Genomic DNA, 25,380 nt, shown 5'->3' with positions numbered 1-25,380 from the left:
AATTATCGAATTATTGCGCTATTTATTGCGGTTTCCTTGACAACGCGTTTGAAGGTAGAAAGGGATGGAGGGGGGTCGGGCATTTAGGGCATTTCTTTGAGTTGCAAAAATTCACAAAAAAGTGCCTTTTGTATTAATTTTATTCCATGGAATTCTTGTGAAAATGCTAAATAACATGCACTTTTGAATACTTTTTTTATATTTTTTCTGAATATTCGATAGTAAAATAATTTTCCCACTTCACCCACCCCGATGTAGCGCCGTCAAACGAGACGCACTGTGTTTATTTTGAAGAAAACAAAAAATAACAACAATATTAAAATATCGAGAGAGAGAAACCGTGCGCGCGCTCCCAAGAGAGAGAAAGAGTGTGCCAACCTTGTGAGAGTCTTTGGTGGGGTGGATGCAAGGCACCAATGGGGGGTTGTTTTCAATCTCTCGCGAACACAGGGTGGATTTTGCTTTCCCGCGAATTCTCCCCCAGTCTCCCGGGCGGGGAGCAGTTTACCATTTAAAATGGCCGGCTGCACACATTCAACCGTCTCGCCGTTTTCTCGCGCACTCTCTTTTTGGGGGCAGGTGAGCAACAACAACAACTCCTTCAAAAAAGTTGCATAAAAACTGTGCGGTCATGTGGGCTGGACGTGACAGTGTGGTAAATGTGTGTAAATGTTGTTATTGTTTTGCAATATTTATTAAAATTAGTACTATTTTTTGCACATAAAATAGCTCATGCCTGTCTAGCGAGTTTTAGCAGATACGGACGACTTTTAATATCCCAAAGCCGATCTAACGCAACAGCTTGCGCGTGCGGCAAACCAAGCTAACTCCACAATTGCACTACCTACTGTAGTGCGTGCGCGTAGTTCGCTCTTCTAGCTCCGGTTGGTTGTTTCTTTCGTGTTCGGTTCCTTCATACTCTTGGGCGGGAGATCCGGTTATCATCTTGCTCTCCCGCAGCTCGCTCGGCCCCGTTGACGTACGCTGTGTGTGTCTTCTCGCGCATCACACAAACCAAACGCAAGGGCAGCCGTGCGCTCCAGCAGCAGCAGCAGCAGCAGCAACGCGTACGTGGTGTAGCGCCAAGGCTCGCCAGAAACGTTTAGCATCCGCGAAGGCGACGACGCGCATCCTGGGATCTCTCCTGTGTGTGCGTGCGTGTGCGTGTGTGTGTGCTGCACAGTGGTGTCGTTGGCTCATCAGCTTCAGATCATCTTGCAACCAAGGCAGGCGCTGCCTTTTCTTCGTACATTCCTCACCCCCGAAGCTACTCCAAAACTCGAAGGAAGCTGCATCTCGCGCGCGCGTGTGTGTTTGTGTGTGTTTGTGGAAGCAAAAAAAAAAGTGAGTTTTGTTGTGCACCTTTGCTCAGGTGTGCTGGGCGCTAACGGATCATTCCACGGCTCCGGTGCGAGAGCGAACCGCGAGAGCGCACGTACAAGTCGTGTGTGTGTGTGTATGTGTAGTCGTGTGTGTGCGTGTGTGCAGGGGCCCCAAAACGGGGGTTGGTCGGTTGGTTGGGGCAGAGAGACTTTGGTGGAGGTCAGTGAACAAGCGTCAGTGGAACACACCCCACCATTGCCATCTTAGCACCAACCCTCTCCTCTGCTTGTTCCCTTCTGGACGACCGTACCCCGAAACCGACCCAGCGCGGCCGAAGTGTAGGAAAAGAATGCAAACAATAATATTGGCAAGGCGAGGAGAACGGTAAAGAAAGCAGCAGCAACAACAAAGTCAAACTGTGCTGTTTGTGTGTGCTGTCCGCGTTTCGCGCGAGCAATGGAGCACAATCATCATCCCCGGGAATTGTGATACGTTTTGTAGCTTTTGTTGTTTCTGTTTAGGATAGGGGGTGGTTTTTGGGGGGAGGAGGAAGTATAAGGAATGGCTTATCCAAATCTCAGGTCAAGAGCTGGGCTGCTGCTGCTGCTGTTTGCTGTGGATGTGTATGTACGTGCTGATGTTTGCTCCCGCGCAATCAGGCCCGCGACCTAGCAACCGAAGCGACCTCTCTCGCCCTAGGCGCCGCCTGCCGTGATCTCCACGTAGCTGTGGGGTTGTTTTGGAAGGATTTGCTTGCCGCATCATTTGCGTGTCTATTGTTGAAGAAGATAGGCAAGAGACGGGCGGTTCGCTCGGGGACTGCAAACAACTTGTGACAGTTTGAGTTAAATTTTGTTTATCTTGCCAGCAATATTCTTCTTTGAAGAAGATTCGATACGAAGATTCGCAGGCAATTGGCAGGAAAGACCTAGTTTTGTTGTTGTAGCTGAGCTCCGCTCTTCTTCTCCGTACTCTCCTTCTCCCCCCAAAAGGTCACTATAGGAAGCAGCAAGATATGTTTGAGTGTGTGTGGTGGTATGTGACCTCCTTATCAATCGGCCGCTATCGGTTTGGAAGCCATGGGAGGGCTGTCAGAGGCTGCCAGACGACCAACCGAGAGTTTACCGAGCAGTGGTGCGGTGCAGCAAGTGCGCTCGTTGTCATGGTAACTGAGTGCTTCTTGTTTGAACTTGTATCAAGGGAACGGTTTTTTTTGCTAGATGCAGTGACTACTGCTGCTGTGGTGATGCATGGTGCGTGCATGTCGACTACAACCCCTTCTAAGATCTTTTTCTGAGCACAAATAGAAGACACACAAAAAACAGGTGGTTACGAAACTGTGATCGCGCGACAGTTCTAGCAGAGACAGCATCTCTTGACGGCAGAGACTCTGGTTTGGTTGTGACGTGCGCGAGAAGTGTAAACAAGTGCTAGCAATGACGAAGAAGAGACACCGAAGAGAAGCAAAACAGCGAACTCACATTACATGTAGCAAAGACTGCAGAGAGCAGTAGGCGGTCGAGGCAAACAGACGAACACCGGCCCAACAAGCCGGGCGGTCGTAAATTCTGTGTGTTTGTGTGTCCTGTACTTTTACAGTTCACAAATTACACTGCGTCACCCTTCCAGGAGGGTGTTGTTGAAGATTAAAAAGATGCGTGTCCGGTCTGATTCACACTTATGCCTTGATGCGACACAGCCTGTGTAACCCTCTTTGTGTGTTATTATTGTTTTAGGGCGTTTGATGATACGCGAGAGTACAGTTTACATTCCAAGAGTTTGCTTCGGCGCGAGATCCGACTCCCCCAGGGCTTATCAGTGGACCGACAAGGGATGTTGATGTTGTAAAAAGTAGTTTTGCACGAGGCATATGGGGACGCGATCCTCGATGCAGATTAGTGTGTTGATGTGCTGGTGGAAGTGGTAGCAGCTCACGTGTGTTTGTGTGTGTGTGCGTTTTGAAACGTCTATCTTGTGAAGGATCTTGAGCTCGTTGTGAGATTCGATGCCGAGATCTCGGCAAATGTCTGTGCGCACCGTCATCCTCAGGGGCGATTTTGTCGAAGGTTGCCGTACGTGAAGGAGCGCACCCAAATCATGGTATACGTGGAGATGTAGGAACGCACAGACATATACAGACGCCACCGCGAGCTTGGTGCGAGATGTCGAAGCAAAGATAAATAAAAGCTCCACGGCCTACTGTGTTTACCTTGCAACAGTCAGTTGAAGCTGGAGACTTGGGTTGTTTTTTTTCTTCTCTCTATCTCTCCAACAGATGCAAAATAGCGAGTAAAGGGAATGTTTTCTGTGTAAACAGTAACCATTTGTGAAGGATCTGGGCCGGATGTCGTCTGGGAGAGTGGTACAGTGTAATCCAAAGCAAAGCCATCCTTTCGAAAAAGTGGAACTTACACTCCAAAAATCCATGTGAGCCCGCGCTTTTTTGGAGCTGCTGGTGGATTAATTTTAGTTCTCTTTGCTTTCGGGTATAAAGGCTCGAGAGCTGGCCGGATTACCATTTCCACTTGGGAGTGACCATTAACGGTGATGATGGTGCTACCTTTTTCATAGAAATGGCGAGCCCTCCGGTTTTTTCCCTTAGATTCCTCTGGGACGGGCATCGTCGATGTACCTTCGTCTTCTCCTTCACACAGGGGTGTGTGTACGATGCGATGGCTAAAATGGTCTAGTGTGGTTGTCGGGGTTGGCTTTGGGGATTAATCATGCGATACGCGACGATGCCGAGCCGCGTTTGTGCGTATACTCTCTCCCTATCTTGCTGGTATGCTCAGAGTTGATCTCTCTCTCTCTCCCTATGCTCTCAACGGTGCCCTATTGCTGCGAGAGAGCGAGAGAGCAATCTCTGGCATGTTCCCGCTCTCAAGGTTGTCTTCTCAGAACCTTCGCGTAACCTATATAGACAAGGTGCGAGATTGAGCGAAAGAGACCCACACATGCATCTCTGTTAGGGGTTGAAAAGGGGGTCTCTTTGACACTGTCAAGCGCGGGGGTTTTTGGGGTAGGGCCCTTCAACGTTCACCAAGAGCGAATCAGCGGGTGGGTTCATCCATTCAACATCAGCAGCACCGTTGGTTCGGACGCACACATTCTGGTTCATTCGCATTCAACACTCGTCTGGCAGCAGGAGCAGCAGCAGCAGCAGCAGCGTCAGCAACACTAGGTCCGGTCACAACATACACCGGTAACACTACATCCTTGGTGCTGTGTAGATGTATTTTCGGTCCATCTGCTCCATTCGGGGGCCACCTTGGACGTAGTAGGCCGTAGTAGGTTTTACGCGCGCGCTAGACGACGAGTGGAACGTCCGCCGTACATCATCGATCATCCAAGCAAACAGCTGTGTGTGACTGTGTGTGCGTGTGTGTGTAGGTCAGTTTTTCCTTTCGCTTCGACTCGGTCTACCAAGATCTCGCTGTCCAAGTGTCTTGTGTGCCACGCCAAAGTGGGACAGTCGCGTGCGTGAAGAAACGTGACGATCGTTGTTGTTTTTGTTGTTGTAGAGTTCGTTCGTTTGTTTGTGCACTGGTGTCAATGTGTGTGTGTGACAGTTTGTGTGTCTTCTAGAGTGGCCAGCAACATGGTCAAGTCGACAATCGAGAACACGCGCCAAGAATGGTCACTTGAAGTCACTACGTGCGAGAAGTCTAGTGCGTGAGTTCAGAAGTTCTTCAGAAGTGGCAAGTTTCAAGCCTGGACATTAGAAAACAGGATAGCGTGGGTATTTCTAGTGTTAATATGGATCGTCTAAAAACTACCTCAAACTATCCTTAAAGCGGATCAAGTTCTTCCCACGAAAAGGACAATAGAATAAAACGTAGTTACATCTTCATCCAAACACATTTCCACAAAAGAGGCCCTTCCAAGACGAACTCTACTTCATGACATCCTTCCAAAAGTGTGTTGTTCTTTTGTACTTTTTTTTGCTTCCCATGCCCAACCTTTCGGGAACCTTAAACCAATAGGCATTAGCATTCGGAGTAAGGAAATAAAGACCTCGCTCTGCTCTCCCAGGCTCTAAGGCCATATAATCCTAATGCAATATTCATACCGCAAAGAACCAAACTTTAAATGGTAAGGATCCAAGCAATCCACGCCGCAAAAGAACAACCCCAAAACAGCAGGACGAAGCCCGCTTGCGTGTTTGATCGAGCTTAATTATTCATGTGCCCAGTTAGCCGGGCAGATTAAGACAAGTGTTGCTTAGAGTTCCAGAGGGCGCGCTTCACCGTTCTGAAATAACAACGCTTTTGCGTATTTAATATCGCGTCAAGCGTTCCTGATGCGCTCACCGCAGCAAGAAGGAGGTGTTGCTTACTTCGGTTACGCAAAACTTGGACACGACGAACATTGCACGTTGATAGCACGCTCTCTCCTTCTCTCTCTCCATTAGGTAGCAACGATTTATTTGCGTAAACTACACTTATTATCCTTCGGTGTAAAAAACCAGAGTGCATCGAAGTGTTGGAAACGTCCAGTTAAAATCAACAAACAAACATCGGTTTCCCAAAGTGGTTAAACGCCGCACCGAAACCGCACACACAAACACGCTCTCGGGCAGGTGTTGTTGCGGCGGTGATGTGATGTGTATTGGCTAAATTTGCATTACCAACTCACGGCCACCTCAATTGCATTTTGCTGGGATACGCATCGCGCTTCGTACTTCGACTGCCACACACCATGCCTGGCCGCTACCTGGCCGCCCAGAAATCGTTTATTAATATAAACCGTTTTGCTGTATTTAAAGCCGTTTAAGCCGACGCCGCGAGTGACGTGGTGTGAGGGTTTTTTTTTAGTTTTATTTTTGTTTGCAAAGGGAAAGGAATTTTATTTTAAAACTAACCTGATCTTGATCGGGTTGATCACCCATTTCTGGCTAGCGTCAGCGTTTGGCGCTGGCTGTATTGTACGCTTGGAAAAGGTTAGGCAGGGGTTTGGGGCGTAGTTCTGAACAGCTTCAAGATGTTTTGGGTAAAGAGATTCAAATAAAACATATCTCCCGTGAACTGCTTCTTGACGTGACTTATTGAGTGATTTAAAAAGCTCTCAATAATTATAGATAAGAATTTTCTCTATAATGTACAAAATCAGGAGCTCACGATGAAGTGATCATACAGCTATCGGCTGTTAAGATCTTCTATTTCAATGTATTTCAATCTTGAACAAGTTAAACACTGCTGCATACTATTAGATGCATTCCAATAGCAGTTGAGCAGCATCAACCACAATCATCACGTTATAAGACTACCAAATCGGACTGAAATCTGAATGCATTATACATTAAATTGCGCTGAGGGGTACAGAACCGCACCTTACACTGGTGTGGTTTTCGTTTTCTGCGACTGGAATGAGCATCAACACACTGTTGCAGCAGCTAGCGGTTAACATTGATTAATTAAAAAATATCAGTTTCATGCACATTTTTCTTCAATTCTACTTTTTGCTCAGCGTAAAGAATATATAAAAAAAATCTCGTTTCCTCCCTTCGAGCACGAACACAATATATTGAATGCACCTGCAGCTTTTTGGCGCGCGCGCGTCGCATTTAAACGCAAGCGCAGGTGCTAAATGCATCCCGTGGGTGGGTGAGTGTTGGTGGTTTGTGCGGTTGACTGGGTGGGTTGTATATGCATTTTTTTTTACACAGTTTGTTTTACTATCGCATTTTAATGCACGAGGCAGTGGTGGTGGTCGTTTGTGGTTTGGCGGCACGAGGCGGCACCAAATGCACAAAATCTGTGCACGAATGACGTCACGCCGATCCGACAACGGTGGTGCGATTACTCATCTTACTCTAAGCGGGGGCAATTTTTCTTTGCTTTTCCTCTAGCAAATTGATATCTTTACCGGATTTGGCATGAAAAATTGCATCCCCCCGTCTTCCCGTGTGTGTGTGTGTGTGGCCCTGTTTTTGATTAGAAAGCATGAAAAGGTTTCATGCGAAAGTGGCGTCGCTGTGACGCTTTCGTTGCACGCTCGCAATTGCAATTAGCAAAATGTGGCCATAAATTATTTCAATTTGCATCCCTGTCGCGCAAATCCGTGGAAAGGGGGGGGGGGGGATGCTCATCCGGCGCTACCGGCCAACACGACCGGAAAATGCATATGCCTGGGAGGATAACACTATTGCTAGTGGCATGAGTCGGAAATGATTCATTTTTCACGCCATACGCCCTCTGCTCGCTGAAGTAATTCAAGGCCAGCGAGGCGATAAATTAGGAAATTTCCTAATCATTCTTTATTTTCGTGCACTTCGTTTCAAAACTTTACTAAGTTACGTGGGGGGGCTAAAAATTACGCATTATTAATGATTGCCATTTTGTCACACAACTCACAAACACACTTGGATGGCTGAAAGTTGTTCAAACAAGTTATCTGAAGGGTCTCGAGACCCGGTTTGTATGTGTGTGGGTGGGTGGGTTGGTATCTTTCATCTGCTTTCTGGTATCCGAGGACTCCTCCCCCCCCCGCGTTCCAAAGGGACGGCGATAAAGTGTGCCTTTTTATTGTGCGTATCTTGCTGGACGGCTAATTTTTGGACCTAACCTGAACGAACCACGGAGCGACTAAATTTAGTTTTGGGTAAATATTTTTTGAAACGATATTTATGGGGCGGAAAAATTGGCTCGCAAAAAGGTAACGGGAGCAAAAAGGGGGGAATGGTTTTGCACGGTAAATTATCTTAATTTGTGTAAAGGCGCGGGTGCTTCCATCTGCTGGCCATGCCTGCAACCCGCTGTGGATGAGTTTTTCACTTCGTGTTTTTTGTATGTAATTTAATTTTTGGTTGAATTTTGATGCTGACTTCTTTATATTCGCTCTATTTCGATGGTGATGCCTGTGGCTGGCAAAGGAGAGAATATTTAATTCAATCAAGTACACATGCTTTTAACTTTTCCTACCGTTCTTTGCACGTAACGAAAAATGGAAATGGAAAATAAACGAAAAGTACGCAAAGTTTGTCCAACAACCAATTGCTGGCTCTATATCAGCAGCCGACGTCATGATTTTTATGTGTAGTTGTTTTTTTGTACACTTTTGTTTTTGATAAGGAAAAAAGGAAGAAACAAATTTTTATTTTTTATTTGCCTTTCTTGCAGCTTGTGGTTGCGTTGGTTGGCTTGCAGCTAGTTTAGCTGTGTTTGGTGCAGTTGTTGTGCGCGTGCACTTTCCGGTGGCTTTCGCTGGGCTGCAAAACTTTTGCGTAACAAAACTTTGCGCATCGGTTATTGATTAGTATGCAATTCCTTCCTTTATGCACATTTTCATTCTGGAGGAGTGTAGTTGGGCTTGGAACGAAAATTTGAACAATCTTTTTAGGACAAAATATTCCAACACACCGGCAAACTTCTCGAAATGTTGTGCCTTTGGTTGTGCTAGAATTTTCTAATTGGCAACTGCTCCACCCACACATAAGCTTCTGCTAGTTTTTGACTGTAGATGATCTACATTTTGACGATAGATGTTAGCGGCTAAATATCCATCCACCACTTTCAGCTCCAATCATCGTTTCCATCATCACTTTTCCCGGAACGATGAGATGAAAATCCTTTACCTCACTCATACGGGGAAAGTGGGGTTTTTCGGGGGCAGCGGTGCTTACCGGCTCATTCCGAACCGCTTTGATGTGTTCCCACACAGTGCCGTGAATAGTTTCATTTCACTAATTTCCAACCCATTGGTCCTGTGAAGGGTACACATTTCCGCAAACAGTTATCCCGAAAAACCACCACCACCACCGTTACACTGATGGTGGAAAAGAAGTCGTCGAGGCCTGACGACGGCGACGACGAGCCTCGGTTTTCAATTAGCTGCAAAGCTTTTTCGATCGTACGTTTGTTTCACGGGGCGGCAGGGGTAGTTTAGGGAGGGGCGACTGGCACAAAACGGTACAAAAACGGCATTTACACGAGTGTGCGACAGTGTCAGCCCTTGCCGAACAAGTCCGGAGAAGGGCTGGGTGTCTATAAATGGCTCCGGCTACAAGTAGCTGCTTACTGCCGAAGGCTTCAAGCTCTGCTGTTGGGCTGATTGTGCGCCTCTCTCTCTCTCCCTCTCTCTCTCGCTTCTATTGGATGATGGATCCATTTCAAATCTGTCAAACTTGCCAATCGTCGTACCCAGCCAACAAGGTGACGGGGTGGTGGAAGGCCACCAAAACTGGCAGAGAGTGGGTGGGAGAGAGAGTCAATTTATGGTACCACGACGACGTACGGCACAGAGACGAACACACCCATTTTGCACCTAGGTCAGCAAAGGGTGGGCAAAAGGGGAGGGTGTGGTGGTTGGTGGTTGGGGATTGGAAAAATGTAAGGCTTTTCCTTCGCAAGCTTCATAGTGTTTCATATCACACAAGTGCAAGCCCCCTTGCCTGGTCTCTCCACCCTTCACCCTCACATCAGCAGCATCAGCATGATCGGCTCGTTACTTGCGGTCGAGCGATTTTCGTGGGAAAATTCGAAACGCACGCCACACGCGTATTGCGAAATCGAGGCGCATTGCGAAATAGTATAGCTGTGACGCTTGAAACGCGTCCAACCGAACCGAAATGTGATTCGATCTGCCCCGTGCCCAACGGTGCCCGTAATCATCGATGCACGTACCCAAAAACGGTTCGTTTTTCTTCGATTTTTCGATCTGCAACGAGGCAACAACGAAAAAAATGTGCTTCGAAAATGATTATACATACATACCTTTTTTGGGAAACCAAGCTACACATATGCTTCTTTGCTGCTGGTGGCATAGTTTTTATGCGCTTGGTAGGTGCAGGTAGCAGAAGCAAAAATGGAACATCTGTAAACTGTTATCGAAAAACAACACATCATCAACACACCTCGGACCAAAAGTTGTTTTTCCTCCTTTCGGCGAAGCACAAAACTCCGCTCAGCGAAGCGCAAAATCAATTCCACACAACCGGAAAGGCGCCAAGTGGCTGAGACCATGTGTGTTGGTGAACAGATACCACCATGCACAGATTCCCCCCCTCCGATAGATGCCCTTCGACCGGCACTCGCAAGGTGACAAAGTTTGATCGGTTTATTAGTGTCGTATAAGAGTTCGCCGTGCTGCTGCTGTTGCTGCTGCATGGTTTTACTTTCTTTTCACACCGTCTTTCGCCGTCGACGAAGACGGCCCCGAAGCTGCTTGTGCGGTAACCGGATACGCGGTCGTCAACCGACAACAGGTGACCGGATGAGCGCAATCTCCAGGGCACGGCATCCGACATGCAATTCTCCCTGCCCCGCGTGCCCATGCCCTTGCCGAAAGTGAGCAGGATAATTTAGTGATGGAGCGGCTTAGAGAGCAAGGGTGGGATGTGTGGTTCAGCACCCACTTCAGCAGAGAAGGAGGATGCTGTAAAACGGTGCTAAGCGTGTATCGATGGCAGGAAATTTGTTTTTCGTTTTTTGGCTGAGACTAGGGGCGGGTCTTGGGAGGATAATTTCCGCCACCTTTGCCTTCAGTGGCCAATTTGTCGGCTGTTGTCAGATGCGTGGTGCAATGGAAAATCTGTGGTTGTTTGCAAAAGTTATTGCTTTTAAGTGTGACATTTTAATTTGTTTTTAGTTCATTGCAAGGTTATGTTATGTTTAATATTGTATTGCAAGGTTCTTTAAAAAAAAATACAACGAAGATATTGATTATTATTAAAGACATAGATATACTACGGCATACTCACGATAATATCCAAGAAAGATGAAATATCCTTACATAAATTACACAAAAAGGTCAATTAAAAAAGGTAATTCTTTTTTCGCTTTTTGCAAAATCATTTTTGCATCAAAATCTGTATTTAAATTGTTTTAATCAAGTAGAGTTTTGGGTTATTATTATTATTTTTGGCAATACCTTTTTATTATGAACAATAAAGACATGAAGAAACGGGCGGTCTCGTGGTACAGTCATCAACTCGAACGACTCAATAACATGCCCGTCATGGGTTCAAACCCAGAATGGACCGTCCCCTCGTAGCAAGGATTTGACTATCCGGCTACGTGGTAATGAATTAAGTCTCGAAAGCTTGTATAGGCCGGTACGTCCACGTAGGACATTATGCCAAATAGAAGAAGAGATGAAACGATTACTACTTACTTACTTATCCGGCGCTACAAGCGCTTTGCGGTCTTGGCTTGCCTTAGGAGTGTCTCAAACCGCTCACGGTCTCGCGCTTTCGTCTGCCAGTCACGGCCTAAATGGCGAACGTCTCCAGCCTGGCGAGCTTGATACGCTGCATGATAGTGCGGTCGCCGTACATTGCGTATAGCTCGTCATTATGACGGCTCCTCTATTGTCCTTCCACACACACGGGGCCAAGTATCCTTCTGTGCATCTGCCTCTCGAACTCGGCTAAGAGGGTTTCGTCAGATTTGGACAGTGTCCATGTCTCAGAGGCGTATGTAAGGACCGGTACTATATAGGTACTATATAGTCCAAGCTTCGTCCGTCGCGACAGGTTCTTTGAGGTGAACTGATTTTTCAGGCAGTAGCATGACTGGTTGGCAGCCAGCATCCTTGTGCACAACTCAGCTACCATGCTTTTGTCGTTGTTGACATTTGATCCAAGATAGGTGAATTCTGGGATGACTTCAAACGTACATTCACCTATCTGTACGTCACGCCTACGTAGGTTTGAATTATTTTTTGGTAGGGCCGCTGATGTTGCCACCATCAGTTTGGTCTTTGCCTCGTTCAATCCGAGGTTCTGTGCCGCCTGCTCGATCCCTTGGTAGGCTTCTGCTACATAGGAGAGCCGCAGCCCAATGTTGTCTATATCATCAGCGTATGCCGGGATCTGGATAGACATTGGGTCTAGATTCTCTCTGGGTTAAGATGAAAAGATTAGTTAAAATTATAAACTTTATTAATTTAATACAGTCTTGCTTACTTCAATTTTTACTGAATCTAAACAAGAGTAGAATTGGGAAAGCATGAACAAGAACTGGTCAGTATGTTGAGTAGGTTCGAGGTTCAGGAATGAATATTTCAACTGGATTTAACGTAACAAGCCTTTGTCATCTCAATAATGTCCTCAACAAACGGAATTAAAGACGTTAAAAATGATCAATAATTGGTCAGTACGTACAGTTTTTTAAGTCAAAGTACTAACTGCGTTTACCAAAGTTGTTTTTGGAGACGATCGTCTTTTTATGTGTCAGTACTGGAGAAGGCTTGTCGAACGAACGAACGAATGAAAGATTAACTACCCAGACAGGTTTTTACGAAATGTTCGAGCGAACAGAAAAAAAGAACGCTTCAACGATGAACTTCTCAGATTGCTTTTTTGTCAACTACCCGTTGATAAGAGAGAGAATGAATGTACGGACAAATAATGCACTGCCTAGGTAAGTTTTTGCGAATTGTAAGTCGATTAGACGAAGGAACAAATAATGAACTGCCTGGTCACGTTTTGGCTAGCCGCATGTAGGTACTTAGACAGTTCTAAGAGTCATCTGGGCAGCATACATTTTGATACTTTGTTTCTCAAGTTGGCTTTTTCCCTGGAAGTCTACGTTTATTTTTGTAGAACTGGACGCTTTATGATGCATAATTGGTCGATCAGGGTTGTTTTGCAACCAAACCTTGACAGTGTTTTCGAGCTTTGCGCCGAAAAAACAAACGAAATAACACGAACCTAGTGCAGCATAATGTATGTATCGAACTGGTTCGTTCAAGTTCTATGACAAACGAATGATTTCTCCCCCCCCCCGCCAGCCCAATCGGAACGCCCAATTGCGGCGCATTTCCATACCATAAACAAAGCAATTACCCATACCCCCATGGCTACCTAATCACGCTAGAGTGCGATATTAAATGTTTTATTTATACCATCGGTCGGCGGGTTGTCAATGCACCAAACCCCGCTCGACAGAGAGTTGTTTGATATTATTCATGACCAAAATAGATTGATTCACGTACAGGCAGTGAGTATGTGTGTGTGTAGTGCCGTGTCTATGTCCTTTCCATAATTTTCTCGACTTCCTTCGTGCAGAGGTACACAGGAAAAGAAGACACGCAAAAGCAATGCAAGAAAAACTCGCCTGCAAAAAAATAGAAAAGAAAATCACAAAAACGCACACGCAACATACATCATCCGAAGACGAATGAGAAATAAATCCGCAAAACAGTTATATGTCGAAAATCAAATCACTCCCCACCACCCTGTTGGTACAGACGAGACACCTCCCGACGACGACGACTGACGTCCATTCATCATCAATCACTTAGCGGGCAGCTCGTCTCGGGCGCGGACGCCTCTCTTCCCATCTAATGCCCATCAGCTGGAGAAACGAAACCATCCAACCGGCAGACAACGCTCGTGTTAGGAGACTGTGTGTGTGGGTGTGTGTGTTTTTTTTGTGGTTCATTTTCACCACCCCACTCACCCGGACAGGAGAGCGTGGTTCGTGCAACAAGCTCGACTGCTGGAATCTTCTGCTACTCCAGAAAGGATCCCGCGGCAAGGCTTCCGTGGGAGTGTTCCGTCTCCGTTTTCCGTTGCGCCTTCCGTTCCCTTCCTCTCTTCCTGCTTTTGCATCAAACCACAACTTATTTCTTCGCTTTTATTTCGATTTCAACGTGCGCTCCGCCGTTGGTAAGATTATTTATACTTGCCTGCTTGCTTGCCCGCCACAGCAGCGACTACACTCTATACACTGCACCATAAATCAGTAGCATATCGCGTCGGCTAGCATGCGGTATCGGCGGTGAAAGGACAACGATAACGGTGTTTTCCTTCTCCTGGATGGGCCCCATCTCCGAGCGTACCGAGCGAATCTGTATGTTGTGGTTAAAAAAAAAAATCCATCCCGTTTGTCTTGCCCCTCGTTGCGGACGGCGTATCGAATCGAATCGTGGCTGCGCGGTGTTTGCATAAATTAAATGGTGTGTCCCGTTGTGGTGTTTCAATTGAGGGGCGCACTCTCGGACCATTGGTACGGACCAATCAAACGTTGATCGTTCTACGCGTTGCCGTTGATTGCCGTTCGAGCTGCTGCTGGTTGAGCGTGATTTGATGGCGGGTGGCGGCAAGCCGGAGATCGCTTGTTTCAGCCACGTTCGGGATTAAAGTATTGTGTTGCTATTATACAGCTATTTCCATTCATCTTCCTGCCTGTCATTTACTTATGTTTGGCACACTTTTTTTTTGTTTTTTCACAGGTCAGTTTTCCATTAACCGAGGGTAGCAGGGGCAGTTGAATTAAAAGCTGCCATTGCCCCCTTTGCGCTTCGGGATAACGGGCTGGCGGTATGAACCTATAAACAGAAAGTGAAGGACGAGTGTGTCAGCGTATCTGTGTGTGTGTGTGAATGTGCTTTTCTTCCCCCACCAAAAGGATTTAATCCTAGAAAGAGGGAGCGAGCGAGCGAGAACGAGCTTTCCGTTCGTCGGTTGGATCGATCGGTGATTAATGGAAAATGTATCCAGCCGGGTGTAAATATTAATTAAAATGGCAACAATGGCTCGTATGTCACGAAGGCACGTGTGCGGTGCCTGAGAAGTGCGTCTATATTTATCGTCGTGTGTGTGTGTGTGTTTGTGTGTGTGTGTCAGTGTTCCGCGACGGTTCTTGTTCGTCCTTTCCAATATCGGCGCCATTTTCCTGTGAATCACAAGCGAGTTTTCCCTTCCAAAGCGCCAAAGGAAAAGATCCTTTTTCTCTAAGTGTATGTGTGTGTGTGTATGTGTGTTAGTGAGTGTGCCAGTGCATACCGGATGGTAACCGGAACGGCAGATTGATTGAATTATCGGCAATCGATCCCCCCCGGGCAAGAGGGCCCGCGCGCGAGATACGTCTGTGGTCTAGATTGTTGTGGCGCTGGTTCGTTTTTTTTTTTGCTACACAGCTGTCCCCTCGCTTCTTCTGGAGGGTTTGCAAACCGCACACCACCGGGCCGTGATTTCCCCGCAACGCGCAAGGATGGCCTCGCTACTGACGGCGGCGGACAGGCAGAACAGCACCACGCAGTCACCGCAATCACTGTCCGGCTCGTGCTCGCCGAGAAATGCAGCGTCGCCGAATGCCACCGCCGCCGTTGCCGCCACGACCGCTGGCGGTCAACCAACGGCGGGGGTGGTGGTAATACGGCGGTGGCCCTGAATAATCCGACCGCCGTCAAGCTGGGCGTTATGGACGTCCCGAAGGCCCTGCAGGACGGCGAGAAGTTCATCAAGTGGGACGAGGTAAGTTTGGCGATCGAGAAGCAATATTTCAGTTAGGATGAAGGGGGGGGGGGGGTTCTCGTGAGTTGTTGTTGCTCGCTCTATTTGCATCTAATTGGTGCCTTTCTTTTGCGGGGCGATGGGACACCCTACTGTCCTGGCGTGGTGCGCTGATTGCGGAAGATAATTCGAGTTGACAGCAGCTGTCAGCTTCATGCACGCCGATTACCAAGTGTGATGTGAAGGAATGTTTGAATGGATTCAAGGCTCTGGGCGTTGGAGACCCCCTCTACGCATTGGGGTCTCTCTCGTCTTGGAAATTGCTCTCGGATGCAATGGCTCCGTTGATGTTCGGTAGTGTTTGATAGCGTCCAAGAAAACTGACAGACTAATAACCAGTATCGATCGAGACACACACCCACCGCACGTCGAGAGCGAAACGTTCACGCAAAAGGATCAACAAGCAGCAGCAGATGCCGGGTGCGACGGTTGTTGATGATGGCGATGGTAATTTACAGCTGCCGATTTCCTGGAATCACCGGGCAGCATTTTTATTCGCCAAAAAGCATTCGCTTGTACTACGGCCGTGGTTGTGTTGTGATTTTAATATGGCCATTCGAGTGTCGTCCGTTCTGCTCGTCTCGGCAACTTGTCGACGGAGCCAGATTTTTTTTTGGATTTGGGGAGCGCAATGCAATCTCAGCAGTGTCCGAAGAACGATTCGCGGAGAGACTGCTTGCGGGAGCCATTTTCCACCCGAACGGAACGGGAAATCGACCTATCGGGGAGCAGCAGCAGCAGCAGCAGCTACAGCAATCCCAGCAAAAAGGAGAAATGGATTTTGAAAGCTTTTCCTGTTTGAATTCATGTTTTGCTTGAGTATGCGAATGAAATCGGGCGGAAAGCATCCCCCAGCATGCGGGACGACGGAAGCGTATAATAATTATGGACGGACGATCCGGACCGGGATATTGGGGTTTTTTCCCCTTTGGGGGAAACGGAAAGCTCGGATCACTCTAAAGGCTGTGAATGTATGTGTATCTGTGGCTTGGCGTAGTGGATTACCTACGAAGGATATTGATTTTAGCTCTCTTTAAGCGCTTTTCTGCTTCAGTGGATTCGATACGCTGCTTCCGGGCCTGGATGGGAACGTAAATTAGTGACAGTTTCCTTTATATATTTTTGTTGATGCCAGGTTTTGTGTATAGAACACTTTTGCAACGATTGATGCTTGTGGAAAAAAGAGGTCAACAACTACGCCACAGTGAGCGGCAAAGATATTAAACTTTAATGGCGAGTTGTGGAAATTGTGTAATTACTTTCCGTGGGTTCCGTGAGGGTACCGGAAGAGTGAACCACCTTGTGCAATGATGATGATGCTGCTGCTGCTAACCGCAGTGTGCTAATCGATCCGTATAAAAGCTCTTCCTTCGCTCTAACTAATCCTCCACCGCTCTGTGGGATGATCTCGCATCCTAAGGACGCTGGGGCACGTTTTTGATGGATCCTCTTTCCGCAACCGCAACCGACGCAGTGCTGCAGGTGCTGCTGTATCACGTAACAAGCGCGCGCGCATTACTTGACGTCGTGCGCAGATTGCGTTTCCAATTTGCGTGTTTTTGGTCCGCGTGGCCAGCCGCACTTGATCGGGTTACGCTTGGGAAAGGGTTTGCGATGGAGTAATTGTTTCGTCGATTTTCCACACGAATGCCACCCACGGGAAGCTGATTTATTTCAATCATGGTTTCATCAGCTCGACCGCGCGCGCTCAAAGAATGTGTGCGGTCTTGTCTGCAGTAATAATGCTTTGCTGGTTTTGATGCAAACTATTTCACACAGCCCTGTGGTGTGGCGCTATTCCCATCGAGAGTGATGCGAAATTGCATCGTAATCCGGTGCATGATGGGATGCATTTTTCTTCTCAGTTATGTCCATAAATCGTTTTACTCGGTGAAAGGATAGCAGCGTAACGTTATGGGACAAAAAATGGGAAACGAAATTAAATGCAGCTTTATTTAGCGTACATGGGAACTTACTGCGGCTGGTCCGTGCGCCGGGAATTTCGTAGCCCCGGATGGGTGTGACTCAAGAAGGCCACTGTAAATCTCCCATGCACTCGCTGCTCGCTTTCATACATGCTGCATAAATCACGGCATTTTGCCGTTGTTCTTGTGTTGCAACTGATATGTGTCCTGGATGTCGGTGGACTTTCGCACTTCCCTATGCAATCGCCTTTCACTGCGGGAGCGGCAGTAGGGTTGAAGCGCCATCCTTAGAAGTCCTTAGTCTGTTGGCAGCAAAACGAGCCACTTCAAACGAACCTCACAAAATATGGCTCTCGTACTATATTTGCGCGCTTTCTTCGCTGCTTTATCCGGGTTGTTTTGTGTTTCCATCCTTCTATTACAGTGCTGGTCGTGAAATATGATATAATAATATCATATTTTGCAAGTCAGTTTCTAATGTTAACATTGTTACTCACCGCATGCAAAATGCCGTTCCACATGGATCTGACATTTCATATCCATTATAATAATTTTTAATTTCTACAGTATGATTTTCAACACGACTCAAGCTGGATTGAGTTTGACAGTTCTTTGTAGTGTGTTGAAAATCATGTGTTGATACTGAAATTTCATTTTGAAACAAATAAAATAAAAAAAATTGACAGCTGTTAAAAAAACATCTTGGATGCGACAAATAACAATGTTTACATTCGAAACTGACTTAGAGAACCCTGTAAAGAAAGGATTTTTCTTGTTTTCGGACGAATAGCACCCATAGAATATTTTGAGCATTTACTGTTTTAGTATAATGCCTTTTTTGTGTTTTTTTTTGTGCAATAACGATAACAATTTAACGAAGCTCAGTTCATATTGAAACTGTTTAATTGTACTATCGTATTGATAACATAGACAAACATATGATATCATATAATTGACAGTTTGATAGACAAAGAAATCACGTAAAAGCCGTTAATCTTATCTGTCTAAAACATGTTAATTCGTTGTCCCTTTTAGGCATTTTCTATCTAATCCTTGTCTCTGTTTGTAACCCAAGGCTATTCTTCCTCTTGTTGCATATCTTAATCTCTCTTACAGGGGTTTTCCAAGTCACTTTCGAATGTGGACATCATTCATCACCACCTCCAAAAATGTTTTTAAACAGCTGTCAAATGGTGTACTTGCATCATAATAAATTTTCAGTTCTTACACATACTTTTTAACACGTAGAACGGTCAAACTCAATCCAGCTTGAGACGTGTTGAAAATCATGCGGAAGAACTGAAACATTATTGTGATGCAAATACAACATTTGACAGCTGTTGAAAAACATATCGCAATCAATGAAAACTATTGTAGACATTGGAAATTGACTCGGAACACCCTGTAATTCTTTTCCAGCTCTGCTGTTCCAGCGATGCTATTTCGAGACTGACTGTGATTTTGAAAGGAAGGACATTGGTTCATTCAAAAGCATCCTTCACTTGTGCTGCATAGCACCTAGCTTCGATGCGTTTGCTTCTATGTTCATCATACATGCAACTCGGGGAAGCCTTCAAAGCAGAAGAAGGAATAATCCAACCCCCATCGCTTCACCATCCTGAGCTAAAACAGCATCCCGAGCATATTCACTTATTCTCTCTCTTGCTCTCTCTCTCTCTCTCCCACACACATTCTATTTCCTTTTTGCGTCCTTGCTTATGAAGATGGGGAAGGGTGTTTACATATTCTTGTTGATACAACAAATCCCCCCGATGGCCTGAAAGCATTCATCCCTTCCCCCTGCAACCTCGGGAGCATAATGTGTCGGTTGCTTTCTTTTATCTGTAGAGTGGGTTGTGGGAGAGAGGATGGTGTCACTGTCACAGCCGACAACAGCATCGCTACCTCATCTGCAGGTTGTTGCCGCCTCTCGAAAGTGCTAGATGAAGTGAGGTTATGTTGCACAACTAAGCGGTATCTCTCGGTTTTTTTTTTCAACGCATCGCTCGTCGCAGCGGTGGATTGGGTGGGTGGGTGTGAAGGGAACGGGACTAATTCCGTCTTTTTGTATCTATCTCTCTTTCTCTCTCTCTATCTCTCTCTCTCTCTCTCTGTAACACACACACACACACACACACACACACACACACACACACACTTACACTTTTTCTCCCTTGAGTGGAAGAATGATAAAGTTTTGCGATGTTGAGGAGGAAAAGTGACACGAATCGGTTGTATGAGCCGGTGCTGCGCCCCGGCAAAGGGAGCAAAGTGGAGCAAATGTGCTGCTTGGGTGGATGCGTCCTTTTTCATTTGCATCATAATCTCAAACCAGCATACCAGGTTTGGGTGCTGGGATCAGCTGTTGTTTGTTTTTTTTTACAGCCTGCATTTCCTCCCTCTTGTTGTTTGTGCTCTGTTTTTTGCCACCCCTTTTCACTCCCCAGAGATTGGTCTGATTCGTTTCCCTTTGCTTGGCTGGCATTGTTTCGGATGTTCTGTGTGTCAGGAGCGGTTTCCTTTGGGCCTGTTTACCTGTGTCGTAACGTGTAGAGGTAGATGTACGAGTTTTGGTGCACGGTAGCAAAGCGGCACCATTTTGACGTCCCTATCTCGGCCGTGTCTGCCAACCGAACTGGCAACGGAAGGAGGTAACTTTGACAGCCCGACCAACCAGACCGACAAAAAAACGGATCGAGAGCGACGTAGGCGCAGTGCTGGGCGGAGAAATGAGGAGAAAGAAAACTGAAGCATCTGGTGAATAGATGAGCAGATGAGACGGGAATTGGTGTAATGCAAGTGTCTAAAGCATATGCTAATGTTTGATAGGTACAATTACGTGGAAGCGTAATGGGCATGTTTGGTGAAAAGGGAAATTCAAGGTGAGGCTGCTTGGGAAACTTTTTACCCTGGTGTGTGTGTGTGTGTGTGGTTTGGGTAATGTGTTACGACCGTTTCGCGCAGGAAACATTTCATCTCTTCGTTTGCGCGCTGTGGTGTGCTGTTGGATAGTTGGAGGTTGAAGTAATGTAATGGAAATGTGAACTACATTAGTGTGAGATGTCGTTGGTTTTAGGTCTCTATTTTGCGTCTCAGAGGTTTGCAATTAGTTTCACAAATTACCTATCGTTGGTGTACTCTGTGGCGGATGGAGCGTTGTTGTAGAGTGTGTCTAATATGAAAACTAGCTCATTTCCCATATGTTGAATAGCTTTACTTTTAATTATAAAGTAATTATATACGTAATTTGTCAGAATTTATTGGTAAACAATGAATCCAATTAAGAGTGTGAAAAATGGAATCATAAGTTAGGGCAATAATATAAATAACATATCCCTACGTACTCGGAAAAACTAACAATGCATGTATCGACTGCATGTTAATGTTCTGCCTATAGGAAGTGAAAATAATCAATGCATTAATAATGCTAAATTTAATGAAAATCTCACGTGTGGGGTATCTCCTCGGCTGGTGCAATAATTACTGGAAGCTCTTGTTTTTTTAGGGCTCAAAGTTCACACCGCATCCTTTAGAGTCCATCCCTTCCGCTCATATTGCTCCAAACAAACTATTAATCACCCCTGGGAGCAAAAACCAAATCGATTGGCCCGACAATTGCGTAATCAACGGGTGACAACATGAGCTTGACAGGAGCCGGTTTCGGTGTCATTTCAATCTTTCCCAGAACTGTCGCATTTTCCACCATAATGGAGCGCTTCCAGCCTTTCCCAGTGTTCTGTTATTGTCTATAATGCCACCAACAAACACACACAAACGGGGAAGGTGTTGGAGTCGTTTGGGGTCTGCTGTGCGGTTTCGCCACACTTTCCCGATAATGGCCAGTTTTACGGTGTCAATCATGCTGCTGCGGACACAGACCATAAGCTTTTCCGCCACCAAAAAGTGTCCAGCGTGTCATTGTGATTTTGAGCTTGTGGCCGGGTTGTGGAGAGTGTCCTTTTTATTCACTGCACCATAATCTCAGCTTAGCAACCGGACATGAAAGTTCATGGTTAACATCCGATCGATCGATGCAACACCAACATTAAAGTAATTAAAGTGTCAGCTTGTAGTCGGACGACATTGCGCGGCAAACGGTTGCCTAATTGAATTCGCGAGAACAAGCGCAATGTGCAACAGTCTGGATTAATGAACCGAAATTGAAGTGTGAGTCATAAAAGCAACAAGCAACATACCTGGTAAATAGATACATAGAAAACTTCCCCAATTGAAATGTTCAAATGTTGTTTGACGACGACGGAGTTAGATATAGTTCCAGTAAAGTCAACAAAAGGTGCGTGTTTGGGCCGATTGGTTGTTTGTTTGCAATTTTGCGGACATCAAATTTGTCGGACGCTTCAATAAACAGCTCCATTGAGCTGATTGAGCCTAGGCGTGGGCTTTGGCAAATGGTGATTAATATTTATATTTGCTGAATATTCATCCAACTCTAACCGTGTGGTGGGTTTATGGCGCTGCATTATAGGTATAAGCACGGACTTGGGGGAAATCCGGAAGGAGGTATTTATTAACGGTTGAGTTTAAATTTAATCCATTCGCAATCGGAGCATCGAGTTGATCGTAAAATCTGACTCACAGCAGTTTGTTTAAAGACGGGCCATACGAAACAGCATTAAAAAAAACTGTTGGTGATTTATTATTCCGTGCTCGAAGTGACCATAAAAATATGTCAAAAATTCCTTACTGTCCCTTAGAAAAAATGCCAACTTTTGGCATTTTGGTTTTTTCCCTACTTTTGCTTGGCAATTTCCCATACAAATGATACATATTTCTCTCTCGGGTGGTATCTATTCTCTTGATTTTCGACAGCACAACCAACCCCATGTCTGGCTGGTTTCTTCTAACAATCGCCATCTTGACCCGTTCCTCCCCAAACGCCGGTAGAAAGTTGTCGATGGAAAGGATGTGTCTGGGATTGTGGTCGTTCTGCTGCTGGCCGCCCGCATGTCCCTTAGCATTCATTACCGATTTGGTCGATCATTTCCGACAGCAGTGCCCTTACGGGTTGTAGCAAATTCTCGGAAGGAATATATTCGACTGCCCTAACAGATAAGTTACGTTCGAGCCGCTCGGGCGGTGCGTGTCCTGCCTTCGATTGCATTCGCCTTTCATGAGCGTCTTTGAAAATGAATGTTTCTGCTGATGACGATGATGATGGTGATGGGTACCGTGGGCCGCGCCTTCGATAAAAATCATCCCCAGACGCTCTTTCTTTACACGAACTGATTATAGTTTGAGTATTCGTTGTGAGCAGTTGCCCACTGCAAGATGCCGAAGAGTAAGGCTCGTTCGCCTTGCGTTCTTTGTGATACTCGAGCAAACAGCGAATGGAACGGCAGAGACAGCAACAACGCTCTGTAGTGAAAGTGTTTACGGATACACGTGCCCAAACTTTTGGACTAAAAATAAAAGTACTAACCAAACCTAAGGCACAATCAGGCTGGGAAAAGATATTCGTTCTGGGTGTAGCCTAAAACGGCACCGATGCGGACCTGGAACCAGGGACATCGGAAGGGGAAGGGTGGTGGCACGCGGGGCACGGTAACGGTTGAGCGATGAGAATTCTTTTACGGCTGGCGTGCGCCAGACATCCTTTCGTCGGGCACGTTCGGCAGTGAAAAAGCCGACCAACACTTGAGCAAGAACACACACCGGCGCTTCCGTGTGGTTGCCGCCGCTGCTCATGTGCTGTAAGCTCTCTATAGTGTTGTGCAAGTAATGTCGGGATTTTCTTTTCAGGGATCCCTTTTTTTTTGGTCGGCCTGGGATAAGAGGGTCGATAAGAGGACTTTTCTCTTTGAGCACGTTCTTCTTGCACGCCAAACGGGGAGCAGCTGTTTGGAGAGGTTCAAAGAAAATGAATTGTTCTGCACTGTTTGGCCTATATGGTTGGGAACGGACGTGTGTAAAAATGGGCCTGGGTGCAAAAGGGAGCTCTCTCTCGTACACTCGGGAGCCGGTTGCTGTTAAAACTCCTCGTTACGATTGCTCGTCGTCCCCGAAAGCTGGGTAGATGTTATATCGCTACATTGTAGTCCGTGCTTAACAGTCTCTTTACTTGCTTAAGTGCCCACGAAATGGTGGTACTGCTTTTTGGGCGAAAATAATGGAAATATGTGTTTATGTCTTATTGTCGAAGTGGTGGTAGCTTTATTTGATTAGTTTTCGGAAATGGCAAAACAAACAGATTAAATAAATGATTTAAGAAACAAGCCGATGGAATGTGATCAGAAAAATGGGTCTGCTATATATACCTTTTAGGCAGAGATTATTAATAGCGTAATTATTAAAGCATCCAAGCAAGAGGACACTTGATTATCATTACGTCACAACACTCGATTGCTTTTCTTACCTTAACTGTTCAACGAAAGTATATTTACCATAAAAATGTTCCAATAATATTTGCAGCTACACAATCCATGAAAAAATGGCATATTAATACGTTCTACTTGACAATATTAATTCAAAACTGACGTGACCTTGACTTGGATTTATACCTCGTCAACAATCATGTGTTGGAACCTACTATCAATAGTAGCAGCTCTCTTGTAAGAATTCAGCATTATAGAACCACACATTTTGAGCAATGATTGCAAGTGTAATCTATTCCCTCAATTTAAAACGGTAATCTTCTTCTTCTTCTTTGACACAACAACTGTTCTCGTTCAAGGCCTGCCTGTTCCAATAGTGGGCTTAGCTTACAGAAACTTATTTGCTTACACATGACGGGGAAGTTTGAATTCATTCGGTGGTTAAAACGAGGATTGGTTATGTTACGGGCATGTAAAATGCGTCGTATTAGATGTCTACTGTATTACAAGTCCGATCAGACAAAACTGCTCTTTTCATTATCTCCTATAATGGAGATAATCTTTTATCTTATATAATGCCTAACTGAGATTGGTAATTTAGATTTTGTTGACGTGAGAAAGTAAGTTCTGTACAATTGTTAATGCCGATGCTTTATTAAGTATTCGATTTTTGTTGATATAATAGAAGTTTCAAAAAGACCACTCAGAATGTGTCTGCCCTTTGCAAATGGATACGATCATCAAGCACAGATCGACGCGTCAGAGACGCAGCCGAGATCCGACAGTTTCACGCTCCAGGACAGCCACTACACCTCATCATCGTGGGTTGGAATAGCTCGACTTTCGAGTGAAAGTGAGTTGAAAACTTGCCTATAGAAATGATCCTATGAAGCACAGTCTTAGTCTAACAACCGTTTCGGCCGCTCACGCCATCAAACAGAAACATACTGCGCTAGCGATTGTTAGCAGCACATCATCTAACGTGTAACGTCGTCTCCCTTTACCCATGAAGGTCAGTCTGCGGCCGGTGCGTGCGTCATCCGTATGTTTATGAGAACGAACGAGAAAGAGAGAGACAAAGAGCGAGTGAGACAAGACCCCTCATCTCTCATCGCTAACAAAAGCCGCTTGAAAACGTTGCACGCGCTTGTGCTGCCGTTCATTAGCCAAGCACATGTACAGATTATAAACAGCTTGTACGTTTAATGGTCATTAGTTGCATAAAATGCATCCCCTGCTACTCATCATCAGCCTGGGGGAGAGAGATAATACCATTTGGTGTGAATAAACGGTCAGGCCCGTCCGAGGCAGCGCATCAAAACATAACCCGCAGCACGTGGTCGCTCAAACCATGCGGTCGCCCAGCACGCTTAGCCGATTGACATTCGCCAATAGACGGTGCGTGTGTGCGTGAAAGAGATAAACGGCGTGAGCGCACAAAACCTTATAAATGTGGCAAACGTTCATCTAACCACGTTTGGGCTGGCTTTGATGACCGGTTATTTAGACTGTTGACATTTGATGGAGAGGTAAAATATTTGGTTGGTTTTGATAAATAACA

The 25,380-nt window shown here is 45.9% G+C and overlaps 1 protein-coding gene, 1 long non-coding RNA gene and 1 other non-coding gene across 5 annotated transcripts in view; 2 read left to right on the top strand and 1 right to left on the bottom strand.

Moving 5' to 3' along the window:
- The first annotated feature begins 969 nt into the window (after nt 1-969).
- Nucleotides 970-14,851, top strand: LOC120900379. Of its 2 annotated transcripts, none has more exons than XR_005739193.1 (2): nt 970-1,344; nt 14,500-14,851. It is a non-coding gene; the product is annotated as an uncharacterized LOC120900379 (long non-coding RNA). The 2 variants fall into 2 exon arrangements; XR_005739192.1 differs by lacking the exon at nt 970-1,344 and adding an exon at nt 3,994-4,525.
- A 511-nt stretch (nt 14,852-15,362) lies between these two features.
- LOC120900378 (1-phosphatidylinositol 4,5-bisphosphate phosphodiesterase classes I and II) overlaps nt 15,363-25,380 on the top strand; it is a 78,072-nt gene continuing 68,054 nt past the window's right edge. For both annotated transcript variants that reach the window (XM_040307277.1, XM_040307278.1), the window contains exon 1: nt 15,363-15,523. In XM_040307277.1, the coding sequence (XP_040163211.1) occupies nt 15,470-15,523 (54 nt within the window). In that variant the 5' untranslated portion in view covers nt 15,363-15,469. The remainder of the gene's footprint in view (nt 15,524-25,380) is intronic.
- On the bottom strand, nt 24,518-24,720 carry LOC120905256. The gene has a single exon (XR_005739891.1). It is a non-coding gene; the product is annotated as a small nucleolar RNA U3 (small nucleolar RNA).

The sequence above is a fragment of the Anopheles arabiensis genome, chromosome 3 (assembly GCF_016920715.1).
Source record: "Anopheles arabiensis isolate DONGOLA chromosome 3, AaraD3, whole genome shotgun sequence".
In the NCBI taxonomy this organism is placed as follows: Eukaryota; Metazoa; Arthropoda; class Insecta; order Diptera; family Culicidae; genus Anopheles; species Anopheles arabiensis.
This window is presented reverse-complemented; position numbering and strand designations above follow the sequence as displayed.